The sequence below is a fragment of the Formica exsecta genome, unplaced genomic scaffold (genome assembly GCF_003651465.1).
Source record: "Formica exsecta isolate Colony F162 unplaced genomic scaffold, ASM365146v1 scaffold167, whole genome shotgun sequence".
Taxonomy (NCBI): domain Eukaryota; kingdom Metazoa; phylum Arthropoda; class Insecta; order Hymenoptera; family Formicidae; genus Formica; species Formica exsecta.
The window spans coordinates 5586-19775 of record NW_021848985.1 but is presented as its reverse complement, the minus strand read 5'-3'; the positions used below and the strand labels follow the sequence as shown (position 1 = coordinate 19775).

The 14190-nt window shown below is 40.2% G+C and overlaps 1 protein-coding gene across 1 annotated transcript; it reads right to left on the bottom strand.

Annotated features, from left to right (window-relative positions):
• Positions 1–9599: 9599 nt before the first annotated feature.
• Positions 9600–12337, bottom strand: LOC115233246 (cyclopropane-fatty-acyl-phospholipid synthase-like). The gene is made up of 3 exons (XM_029803555.1): positions 12235–12337; positions 11156–12119; positions 9600–9933 (listed from the first exon to the last, which is right to left on the bottom strand). Exons 1-3 carry the CDS (start codon positions 12335–12337, stop codon positions 9600–9602), a joined length of 1401 nt encoding a protein of 466 aa, XP_029659415.1.
• Positions 12338–14190: the final 1853 nt, after the last annotated feature.

Below are 14190 nucleotides of genomic sequence, written 5' to 3'. Positions count from 1 at the left end.
GTTGCAATTCTGGTTGTCCGCCACGATACAAGAAGTTGTCTGTAATTCCGATAGATGAATTAAAAATCAAGGAAGCATCAATTGCTAATAATTTTGATGAAATTATAAAACAGAGTGTTTATCTAGAACGTGAACATCCTTGTTGTTCAAAAAATTGTCCTGGGATTGAAACAACAACGCTATCTAAAACAGGCAAGTAATTTGAATTGTTAAACATTAGTAAACATTAAACAATTGGTTATAAAACTACAATAAAATAATATATTGCTTTGAAACAAAAATTATTAGTAGAAGAAAAAATCAAAACGCGGATGTTGGAACACCAAATATTGCATCAGTTGCAATATTGCTAAACTGAGGAAAATTTGAAATTGGACCAAAATTTTTAGTTTGTTTTCTTTTTTTATAATAAAAAAGTTTTGTACATTCTGATATCCACGTTTTGACACTTATAGCATTTCTTCCGCTAATATTTTTTATAGAACACTTACCTTTATTTTGAACTTATTTATTTTTCAGGAGATATTGTCATTTTTGAAATCTTCTCATTAACAGACGTTTTCTTGCAAATTAAATTAAACGACATCAATAAATCGTTTAAAAATCCATTGAATTGTGTAATATATAAATTACTCGGCGTTGTTATATTCAAAAAGCCCATTTTGACAAGGGGCATACAAACAATCGGACACTATACAGCTATAAGTGTCATTATATAATAATACAGCTATAAGTGTTTAAGAGTAGGACAAACTTGGGTCAAATATAATGATTTAGAAAAAAAAGAAAGAAATATTAATGAAAAATTTTTGATAACACCCGTTCTACTAATTTATGATATTAATGATTGTTATAATTAATTTCCTACCATTGATTTATAATAAAATGTAATTAATATCTATTATAATTATATGAATCTTTATTTAATTATCCAAACATATACATGCTGACATTCGCGCAAATATATATATATATATATATATATATATATATATATATATATATATATGTGTGTGTTATTTGTACGTACATGTGTGAGCTTATAATAAAGAAAATTATTTACAAATGTATGAAGAAAGATGAAAAAGCAGAATATAAATTAACATCGAGCATTTGGCTATACCTTTGCGATTATTTAAGCTTTCCATATTTTGATTAAAAACGCGCGTGTGGCATAATATATTAATAGTCTACACTTTACAGTTTTAATATTTAAAAATTTCATAACAATAGTTTCATAATAATAGTAGCAATAGGCTCAGGGTAAGAACAATCAAGTGAGAAAACTGGCAGATAAGATCCAAGGCGCGAATATCGGTGAGCGAACTTATTATTGTTAAATTCTATTAATTAATGTGCATTAAAAATGTACCGCGCCTTGGTTCTTATCTGTCAGTTTTCCCACTTCATTGATTTAAAAATTCTATTTTATACAATAAAAATAAGAATGAAAATTTTATATTGTAATTTATAATTTGTTTAGTTATTTTTAATTATTCTGAGTAATTATATTATGCAAAATCAGTTTTTCTATTAATGCAGAAAAACTTATAATTCATATATATATAATTCATATTATTAATTTAATATTTACTTGTAAAAAGTATGTAGAAAAATAAATTCACACATCATACAGATACGTAAAGAACATTTAATAAACAAAAATAGCACGCTTATAATCAAGCTTGTAATCAAGTAATTATTTATATACTCAAATTACAATCGGTTTTTACAACATAATATCTCCTCTTTCTTCTTCTTTTTAGTATATATTCGTTTCATTTTAATATTACAGTTTCGTTTTCATAAACAAGAAATATTTGAATTGCAACGTTTTCATAAACAAGAAATATTTGAATTGCAACAACCAGGTTTATGTCGCTTGTGCTATTAACATTCTTATTTCCTTAGCTATTGTAAATAGGGGTCATAGATGAGGAATTTTCTGAAACATTGATTTTATTATTAATGCAACTGTATTATACATAACTCTTAGTCAATTGTTTTATTTATTTTTTTTTAATTTATTTTAATTTATTTTTAATTTATTTAATTTATTTTATTTATTTTTCTTTAATATTATTCTAATTTTATTTATTTTTTTTTAATAATATCTTCTATATTAACGATCGCATCCGTGTGCTCAACGTATCGGTGTTTGTGCCTTCACGGATACTACACACATACGCGATGAAAGAGAGACAAAGACGGCGCAATCATCCCTCTTTGTCAAGCGATCAGTGTACTACCACTATCGAAAAGATCGAAAAGTGGATGTAGCACGGATATGAACCAAATGACCGACAGTATCGAAAAGTGGATGTAGCACGGACATGAACCATATGGAGATTTGACCGACAGTACCGAATAGTGGATGTGGGTAAGTGTTTCCAATTCCTAAAAGTGGATGTACAGCGATGCTCTACGGCCTAGAAAAAGCGTCCCACGAAAATCGCCGGCATTGCCTCTCTCAGGCTTCTCTCTGTCACTGGGTATGTATACTTTTGAACAAACCATGTTGCATTGCGAAAGGCCTCGAGAGCCAATAACATAGGCCCGTATTCATAGTCGATTCTTATTTCAAGACCGTCTTAAGTAATATCTTATAGCGTTTTCGAATGTAGCAGGTTTAATCGCTCTCAGGCCGGATTCACACCTTGGCAGAAAAGCAGAAAGCAGAAAAGCAGAGGCCAATCATAACTCGCGCTAAAAAAGCAGAATGTACTGCTTATTTTCAGCGCGAGTTCTGATTGGCTTCTGCTTTTCAAGCACGAGTTCTGATTGGCTTCTGCTTTTCTGCTTTTCTGCCAAGGTATGAATCCGGCCTCAGAGCGATTAATAACGTCATTGCATTGTCTCTGCCAATAAAAGGCTTGAATTCATAGTAAAATATAGTGATTAATTGAACCGGGTTGAGTTAACCTCTGTTCATTCGAAAACGCTATTAAAATGCTAATATGGCTCTGTGATTGGTTTCTAATATCTTAAGGACCTTGCACAATGCTAGGCGATAGCGATAGCGATAGAAATAAAAAACAGAAAATTGCAATACTAGGGAATGCATATGCCAATGCAGAATATCTTTGTAGAGAATTGAAAACTGAAATTAAAGATTAAAAATTGGAGTTTGACTAATCAGAACAAAAGGAACTAAAATTTTCTGATTGGTCAAATTTCAATCTTCAATCTCAATCTTCAATGCATCTGATACGGGCTTTACGCTACTACGAATGCGCGGTATATATTTGTCATAGCCTAGTTTACACTGATATACTTTAATACGTATTAAATACTATACTGTCCAATCACAGCCGTTCCATTCTTTAATGGAATGATTATGATTGGCCAATGTGGTACATAGTACGTATTAAAGTATATCGGCGTAAACTAGGCCATATATTTATTATATTACTAGAAGAGCGTTCAAAAATTCTACCTATGGAGGTGAAGAAATCCTGCTTCCTTTGTTGTTGGGGCCTATTACGATTTTTGAAACAATGTGAAAATTACAAAAGTGAGGAAATTCACTAGAGTATCTACAATTTCATTTGTCAAAATCTAATAAATCTGTTCAGTTTTGTACTTTTCACTTTGTTTCAAGAACTGTAATAGGCTCTCTGGGTATCGATTCTGGGGGCCTATTGCGGTTTTTGAAATGAAGTAAAAATTACAAAAGTGAGGAAATTCATTAAAGTATCTACAATTTCATTTGTCGAAATCTAATAAATCTGAGAGTCGATTGTGTATCTATGAATCGAAGTGAAAATTACAAAAGTGAACAGATTTATTAGATTTCGACAAATGAAATCGTAGATACTCTAGTGAATTTACTGACTTTTGTAATTTTCACATCGTTTTAAGCATAGATATATAGACTGGATTGAGCATTGTGAGATAGACAAACGTGCGCTTGCTGTAGAAAAAAGAGGTACTATATGGGAGGCCTATGTTTGTCTCTTTTCCTAGCTTCTCATTGGTGATTTTCTATATGGAGGGGAACAAAATCACCAATGAGATGCTAGGAAAAGAGACAAAATAGGCCTCCCATATAGTACCTCTCTCTCTACAGCGAGCACGCGTTTGTCTATCGTGTGACGTCCCGTCATTTTTTAAAACCATATTTCAACTAATAATTAAGTACCGCATCTATTTCTGCATTATGCCTATGAAATATAGAATAATTATTTAACCATTTGCCCTTATTTCCATTATTAATCAATTTTACTAATTGCTTATCGTTCTAGTTCCATATGGTTATTTAACGTAGAAATTAACTATATTTTAGTTCCTTTAGTAGTAATATTCGATTGCGCAAGGAATTAAAGATTCCTTGGACCGACCAATCAGAAGGCTTTACTTAGAACTAGGCAGCTGCGCAGTAGTAACTTTCTAGAACCGACTAGCGATTACTTTAAGAATGGGCCCGCGATTGAGCTTTAATATAACCAGCGATACTAGCACTTCATCTTTAAGATTCTAATTAACTATATACATAAATATATGATAAATATTTTTGCGTAAACACGAAGAATAAGATTAAAATAAATAAAATAAAGAATACGCGCACCACTCTTTATGGAATCGTAAAATGCGCGCAATAATAACTTGTTAAAATATTTTTTTTCATTCCTTGCTAATAATTATCAAACTTCAATATTATTCAAAATTTAATTATAACTGCGAGCGATAAGCAGGTGTGCAGATCCATGGCGGCTCCAATAGATCCGCGGCGAAGACGCCAAGACATAAACAATCGATAAAGATTTACCGCTAATCGATGGGCAATACTTAGAAATATTTCGACATAGATTTCCATAGAAAACCTTCACCGTAATGAATTTCCAGAACGTAAACTAAATTCTCAGAATGATCTGCACACGGCTCGCAACGCTCTTGGTTCTCAATAGTATATAAGATGTAGATTTTCACCGTCAAGCCAGTAGTAGTACCGGTAGTATCAGTAGTAGTACCGTCAGTCGTCAGTCCCGCCGATCATTCCAACGCTATACTTGTTTTGCATTATACAGTAATATTCACTTGGCATGATTTGCTTTCGACAGACTTGGCTATCTGGGTACTTGCTACAACGTAGTAAGTACCTGCAATTACTAACACCCCTTATATTCTCAAGTTTATTTCAACAATTGACTGACAGCCCATTTGCCCCAAACCACTACCTCAGTTCCTATTCCGTTACTTTTAATAATAAAAGAAATCCCTGTCAAGCATTTGCACGTTGCTGACAGTTTCCTAGTCAGTCAACTTTAATAATCCACATTCTATCTTCCTGCAATCACTTCAAACATCCCTATTATTCTTACTATTATTATTATTAATACTAGACAAATTTAGATTTTGCTTAGCGGCTATTCTGCTGTTGTCACTCGGACGTGGTCCAACCCTTAAAACCCGGTTGCCGAGCTTTATTGTCCTGGTGACACTCTACCCTTTTCCCGAATTTCTATCGTTGTCGAGCATTGTTTTGCCCGGATCGACACTCTCCCATCATCTCCCTATACGATTCCATCGTCCGTCGAGCACATTGTGCCCTTGACGGCCATCGTCTATCGAGCTCATAGTGAGCCCTTGATTGACGCCAACTCTTGAAACCCGGTTGCCGAGCTTTATTGCCCTGGTGACACTCCACCCTTTTCCCGAATTTCCATCGTTGTCGAGCACATTGTGCCCTTGACGACTATCGTCTATCGAGCTCATAGTGAGCCTTTGATTAACGCCTTCCCTTATCTTTGTAACGATACGTTACCAGCCTCGCGGGCCGCCCAGCCGCCCGCAACTCTGAGGCTTGGCGCCTATGGCGCCCCTAAACTTCCACACCCGTGTCTCGGCCCCACCGTGGGGCCGCCTCACCACGCGCCGACTCGCGTGAGTGAGAGGCCGGCCGCCGGTATATAAGGCGCTCCGGCGAGCGTAGCGTTACCAGTTCCCGATCCCAATTCCTGTCACGAACAACTCTTCGGATCCTGAACCGACTCTCGCGTTATACCAGGCTACTGGCTTCCGGTAATTAGGCCGGGCTGCCCGGTTGCTGAAACGGCGCACCTCGCTTTGTACATATACCGCGACCTGCTATATTGTAATACCGTTGTACATATACCGTATCCAGTAAGACCACTCTGGTCTCCGCGACCTGATTCTAGTACCGCCTTGTATATACCGCGACCTGATCATATCGTAAGCCCGCACTGTATATACCGCGCATTCTAACTGTAGAGTTAATTAGACATTATAATGATAATTCCATCGTTATCGAGCATCGAAGTATGCCCTCGATCGGCATTTTTCTCATACCTTAGACCTCCCCTTTGAATTAAAATCTAGGATTGTACGAAACCAGTAAGATCTAGTATTGATGTTAATAATAGACCTTTACCCATAATCAACAAACGTTCCTTTAATCAACACTTCTCTCATTTTTGCCACTATCATAATTCTCCCTCTTAAAATATTATTTCTCTAACTTTCACTATACTACAATTAACACAATACCTAGAGTTATATTAATCTAAGATTTTCCCCAAATAATTAATACGCCCCCTTGCAAATGGTTAACCCGGAACACAGGCTTGCTCTCAGGAAAAAACGGAATCATAGAGCCGGTGTAAAAACGCGTGCTGCACGCTTTTCCTCCGAGTTGTCTCGGCTTAACCGATTACATAGTAAAAATAAACCTCGAGTAATATCTTGTGAAAAGGTCTCTTTGTCTCCAGATACTATAAATCTGTTAAAATATTCTCATAAACCTCAAAAAGACAGTCAAGAAGATTTTCAAAGAAAAACATCAACGGAACCTCTCGAAAGCAATTCAATTACTAACGCTCCTTGCATAAGCGATCCTACCGGTCTTTTCACTTATACATCGGAATTCATATTACTAAACGAATTGTATCAAAATATAAATCATTCTAAAGAAAGTTGTCGCGACGAAAATCAAACAACTCCCCGGGACCTGATTTCTCAGTTAAAAGACCACGCGCCGATTTCAACTTCGCGCACGGCCTTCAAATCACTAAGGAGCGTCAGTCCTTTTCAGGATAGAACGCCGAGAACGCCGACGCCCCGTCCTTTTAAGGATAAGGCAGTCCGGCAGTTGGAATAACGTTGAAGGCCACGCGACACCCCGTAGAGTTTAAGATCTGTACTGTACCCCAAAGATTAGTAATAGATTATTTGCATGCGAACACCGCGATTTCAGAACACGGCCGCTTGAGCCACGCTCGCCTCCCGAGCTCCTCGCTCACGCGCGAAACTCTGTACGCACCGTTCCCGCATGCTGCTTCGCATGCTTTCAGGGTTAACCTATTTTTTGTAATAACCGCTTGAATAAACCTAATTATTTAAACCGCTTATACGGAGGCACAGTAAGTTGGAGTTTTCCCCTTCTCCCAAATCCTGGCATCGGCGAGCCTTGATCCGCGGCATACGGGAAAGGTGAACCGTTACAAAGTTGTCGCAACGAAAATCAAACGACTCCCCGGGACCTGATTTCTCAGTTAAAAGACCAATTGCCTAAAGAACACTTAAAAATAGATGAATACGCTAGATATTTAGATTCATAATTAATCAGCAATGCAAGATGTTCCATTAATTTTCGGATAATGAACTTTTATATACTAATGAGCAAGTTCAAGCCATAGTAAGTCGCATGCGCGATCAAATCTTAACTTTAATCGCTAGACTTATTATCGATTTTATAGACGGCAATTTGGATATAGATCAACTAATTGCTCTGCTTGAAAACCCTGAAGACCCTCGAAATTGAATATATTTAATTGCGCATGCTCATATCCCTAGGATTAACATCCAGTAAAATTACTCTAGTAAAGGTTAGTTCCGTGCCTAACGTCATTCCCCTAGAATCCACCAGATCAGTCCTAGCTCCTTAGAACATATATAAATGGAAGGGGAATAGCAGGCTGAAAAGTGTCGAAGACAGTGAGAAAGAAATCGTAGTTGCCTCTCTCTTGTGAGTTACTTTGCTCAAAAGAGAGAGGCAACTATGATTTTCTTTCTTACTTCCTTCCGACATGTTTTTCTATCGGGAAACAAAGGCATTCCCCTTCCATTTATATATGTTCCAAGCCTAGCTCTCGGCGTCCCTGGGATCAGAGAGAAGAATGAGAGTCGCCACGCTGCCGTTTTTCGTGTGACGCTTTTTCTAGGTCGTACACTAGCGTCACGTACATCCATTTTAAGCCGCCTGCTGTCTTTGTCTCTCTTTCATTGCGTATGTGTGTAGCGTCCGTGAAGGCACACACCGACACGTTGAGCACACGGATGCGATTGTTGGGAGATAATATCAGACAAGGAGCGACAATCGCGTGCTATCCTTGTTCCTCTAACGTATCGCTTACGGCCGAAATACGGCCTGAAAATGCTTTCTTCATTGTGTACTTCTATGTACCCCCCTTACCTCAGGGAACGAATCGTTGACTACGTTTATACCATAGAGCTCTGTTACACGGCACCCTTAATCGGGTTTAATAACATCCGTAGTTGTAAAACTGACCAATCACAGCTATTTCTCTGAAAAATGGAATGACTGTGATTGGCCAGCTTTCGAAATACGGATGTTATTAAACCCGATTAGGGGTGACGTGTAAACGTAGTCATAGACTTATAGAAATAGACTGCGCATCCCTGCAAAAGACTGTCTTAAACATTAGAAAGAGAGAGCGATAGCAGTAGGATCTCTTTCTCTTTCTAATCGGCTATGCGGTGGGAGAGAATTGTAGGAGAGCGAGACTGCGAGACCTCCCCAAAGTTAGCCCCCCCACTTTGACTTTTGGGAATTTTCTTTTTATCAATCGATTGGTGGTTGATTGGTAATGTTTGGTATCACATTAAAAAAGTTTGGTAGTTTCCCGTTTTTTGACAAAATCGTAAACAAATTTTTGATCTTTTTTTAGCTCACGATGCGTCCTGCAAGGGTGGTGCGTACAGACATTCGCGTACAGAGTTTCGCGCGTGGCTGGTGCGCGGGAGCTCGGGAAGCGAGCGTGGCTTATGCGGACGTGTTCTGCGTTCGCGAGGTTCGCATGCAAGCAACTATGGTTATTCTAAGCGGAACAGAACAGATCTTAAATGCTACGGGTGTCGCGTGGCCTTCGTTCGTAGTTCCAACGGCCTGACTACCTTATCCTTAAAAGGACGGGGGACACTTTCGGCGGCCTACCCTCAAAAGGGCTAGCACGCTCGTGTAGTCTCAAGGCCGTGTGTACAGGTGGAGTCGGCGCGACACTGACGGAAATCGTAATATGGCTCTACAATTATAATGCGCGGTATATACAGTGCGGTCTTACGGTCTAAACAGGTCGCGGTATATACAAGGCGATACTAGAGTCTATTAGAGCGCGGAGACCAAAGCGGTCTTATGATATAAACAGGTCGCGATATATACAACGGTGCTAGAGTCCCTTAGGACGCGGAGACCAAAGCGGTCTTACGGTACAAACAGGTCGCGGTATATACAACGGTGCTAGAGTCCCTTAGGACGCGGAGACCAAAGCGGTCTTACGGTACAAACAAATCGCGGTATATACAAAACGGTCTCACGGTATAAAGCGGTACAGACTTATCAACTAGCAGGAGGCGCCGTCCCAGCAACCGGGAAGCCAACCGCCGGTTGGGGTGGTGGCCCGATATTTGCGCGTGATGTTCGCGCAGTGCCAGGGCACCACCACCGTATGTCCGTCATCCAGGGTGACTCTCACGGGCGGTGGTGGCGCCCTGGTTGCCCAAGCCGTGGTGGTCGTGGCGGGCAGGGCCGCTCGGGTGGCTGTTGCGGCCTGTGGGGCCGCCGCTTGGGTGGTAGTCGCGGCGGCGCACACGGTCCCACCTCCCCCGGCGGTAGTCCGTTCGGGGGGAGTGAGTCGTGCCGGTCGAGGACGACGTGGATTGATTTGTCTCATTATTCTGTACATAAAAATATTACAGTAAGATTATCGAGAACTAAATATTTTACGATATATTTTTTTTTTTCTATCAAAATATGTCAGATTAATATATAAAATAACTCAAAAAGTACTTAATGAAAAAATACTTTATTAAGGTATCAATGTAGACTCCTGACCATCAGAGAAGGAGGACAGCGAAACGTCCGTGCTCCTTCGTCTTCTGTTGAGCCTTTTTACGGAGGTGACCACAACACCACTGTCAATGCCCCTGCGAATCTCCTCGTCGGGCAAATCGAGGGGTGTTACGACTTGTGCCGTATTTCCAACAGGTGAGGAATAAAGATTCAATCGCACGTCGTTTCGATTGTGAGATCACTTTATTGAGAATGGCCGGGAACCGGCACTTTCAGGGTTACCAACATAAAAACTTGCATTGCTGCTAACTTGAGAACAATATATGGTAGCCTCGCGTGATAGGGCTAAACGTAGGCGCAAATGAGAGCGGGAAATCCAACAAAAGGAACATTACGAATAATGCCCTTCCTTGTTGTTCTGGAAAGAGGAATATAGGCATTGTATCTTTTTGTTTTAAGGATGGGATTAGAGATTAAGCTGTTTGCCGCCTCTCACCAACCGCGATAGGGTCGATTGAAGACGTGGAATTTTCCGAAGATTGGATAATAACATCGAAGGGGCCCTGCGAGGTTCTATCATACTTATTTGTATTCGAAAGAGACGAAAGGTCAAATTCACTTCTATTAACAAAAGAGTCACAAACATGTTTACCTGAGCTCGAGTCATCCGCCTCCCCCATCCCGTCGCTACCACCTACCGAAGAAGGCAAATTCCTTTCCATTTACTTGCGCTTATTAGGAATATTAAATTTAATGGACTTTTAATTTAAAATATCGTGCACGTTATTAATTACTAAAGAAGCAGTTGCTAAAAGCTTTGGTTTAAGCGAAGGATCCTCCTTAGGGTCCTGGGTCGGCATAACAGCAGGAAAAATCGCCTGGCCGGAAAACCGGCCGGCGGCAATGGCGAGTTACTACGCACCACAGAAGCGCAAAAGCACGCAAACAATAAATAAATAAAGTAAGAGATGATAGTTCACAGTCAGATTCGAGCAGTATAACATGCAGCACTATAAATGTTACTAAAAAGTTGAGATGGGCTCCAAAAACTGTTCTCGCACTAATTCAGTTCAAGACTCACCAGGCAGCACGTGTTCACCGTATCACCGACTTGGTTCAAATCCCAGCACCTGCCACAACTGAATGTCGCGGGCGCGAAAAGCACCAGCGCAGGAATTCAGATAGTAGATGAACATGCGGAAGAAGCGTTCGGTGTGTTGCTTCTGCAACTGCGGCCAGGCGGCGATAAGGCGTTCATGCCAGGCCATGAGGGTACGGTCATAATCCGCACCAAAATTATGCCAGTCTTCCATAACAAAATGCGGTTCGCTGGCTTCCGCGATATGCTGGACAGAGGGCGCGCAACCGTTGGGGAAAATATATTTGTTGATCCACGGGTCGAGAGTCATACTGGTTTTGTTGGCGCCAGTGGTTTGCAGTAAAAACAGACCGTCAGGCTTCAGATTACGATAAATCACGTCAAAATAGGTGGGGTAATTTTTAGGCCCCACATGTTCAAACATGCCGACCGAAACGATGCGATCACACTGCAAATCCAGATCGCGATAGTCCTGCAGCAAAATGGTGACATCCAGCCCTTCGCAACGTTGCTGGGCTAGCTTTTGCTGCTCGGCAGAAATAGTAACACCATGCACCCTAATGCCATAATTTTTCGCCGCATATTGCGCCAGACCGCCCCAGCCGCAGCCGATATCCAACAGCGTCATGCCAGGTTGCAGCTGAAGTTTCTGGCAAATCATCTCTAACTTGTTCTGCTGAGCCTGTTCGAGAGTCGTGACATGATGCCAATAACCGCAGGAGTATTGCATGTAGGGATCGAGCATCAGGGTAAACAGGTCGTTACCCAAATCGTAATGGTTTTTGCCAACAATCGATGCTTGCTTGCGGGACTGAAGATTGATCAGGCGTATTACGGCGATGCGCAGAGTATCCTTGAAATTATGATGTTTATTATGTAATCCGGCGCGTAAAATGCGGTGGAATAAAATATCCAACCGGTCGCATTCCCACCAACCATCCATATAACTTTCACCGAGACCCAGTGAACCATCTTGTAACACGCGTTTAAAAAACTCAGGGTTTTTTACACGGATATCAAAAGGACGTGAGCCGTTGATCTCGATGTCAGCCTCAGTGATTAATAATGTCGCGGGCGCGAAAAGCACCAGCGCAGGAATTCAGATAGTAGATGAACATGCGGAAGAAGCGTTCGGTGTGTTGCTTCTGCAACTGCGGCCAGGCGGCGATAAGGCGTTCATGCCAGGCCATGAGGGTACGGTCATAATCCGCACCGAAGTTATGCCAGTCTTCTAATAAAATTGGAAGACTGGCATAACTTTGGTGCGGATTATGACTGGTCTTCTAATAAAATGCGGTTCGCTAGCTTCCGCGATATGCCGGTCAGAGGGCGCGCAACCGTTGGGGAAAATATATTTGTTGATCCACGGCTCGAGAGCCATACTGGTTTTGTTGGCGCCAATGGTTCGCAGTAAAAACAGACCGTCAGGTTTCATATTACGATGAATCACGTCAAAATAGGTGGTGTAATTTTTAGGCCCCACATGTTTAAACATGCCGACCGAAACGATGCGATCACACTGCAAATCCAGATCGCAGTAGTCCTGCAGCAAAATGGTGACATCCAGCCTTTCGCAACGTTGCTGGGCTAGCTTTTGCTGCTCGGCAGAAATAGTAACACCATGCACCCTAATGCCATAATTTTTCGCCGCATATTGCGCCAGACCGCCCCAGCCGCAGCCGATATCCAACAGCATCATGCCAGGTTGCAGCTGAAGTTTCTGGCGAATCATCTGTAGCTTGTTCTGCTGAGCCTGTTCGAGAGTCGTGACATGATGCCAATAACCGCAGGAGTATTGCATGTAGGGATCGAGCATCAGGGTAAATAGGTCATTACCCAAATCGTAATGCTTTTTGCCGACAATCGACGTTCATTTGCGGGACTGAAGATTGATCAGGCGTATTACGGTGATGCACAGAGTATCCTTGAAATTATGAAGTTTATTATGTAATCCGGCGTGTAAGATGCGATGAAATAAAATATTCAACCGGTCGCATTCCCACCAACCATCCATATAACTTTCACCCAGACCCAGTGAACCGTCTTGTAACACGCGTTTAAAAAAATCAGGGTTTTTTACACGGATATCAAAAAGACGTGAGCCGTTGATCTCGATGTCAGCCTCAGTGATTAATTTATGGACAATTCGATACCAAGCGTTATCTTGAAAGCGCGGGTCTTCGATACTTGAGGAACTCATAGCTTCTTTATTACCTTTCTTTGAAATGACTCGTCAGGAAAAGCCAGGCAATGCCTGCGACCCTAGAAACTGAACCACACCGGCTTTTTTGGAGAGTGTTTTGTTTGAGCCCTTAGACTGCTATATCTCCAGCCCGTTGAGAATCGTAATATGCTTTTTTCTGCTTCCACTGGCGGTATGTAACCGATTCGTTTCAGCAGCCGTTGTTGAACTAGTCTATCCAGTCCAGTGTGGTCAATTCTACCTCCTGCCTGCTTTCTCAGCTTTTATAATATATCATTCCCGCCCCAACGAGAAATGACTCATCGAATTGATATCGAGTCGACATTGCAAACATATTGAAAACTGATATATTCATCGATTTCGATTGATTTATGTGAAATATTTATTATTCATATTATTCATACATTATTTATATCCCCAGCAAACATATATTATAACAGTTATTATATAACATTGGAGTAAAAAATTAAAATAACAGCTGTTATATCTTTATTATATGTATAATTGTAAAATACCATCTGTTTACTGTTGCTATATAATATACTAGCAAACACATATTTTATATATATATATGACCTATATAGATATTTATTATAATTAATATATACATAGTGAAGGGAATCGAAAATAAATAAGAAATTAGTTTTCTAAATGATTATAAATTTATTCGATTGAGTACATAAAGTTATGTTGGTAGCAAATTATATAAAATTTATTAAAATTATATATTTGTGTGTGTGTGTATGTTTCTGTGTGAAAGAGAGAGAGAGAGAGGGGAGAGAGGGAGGGAGAGAGAGGGGAAGAAAGAGAGTGAATGAGAGGGGGAAGGAGAGGGAGAGA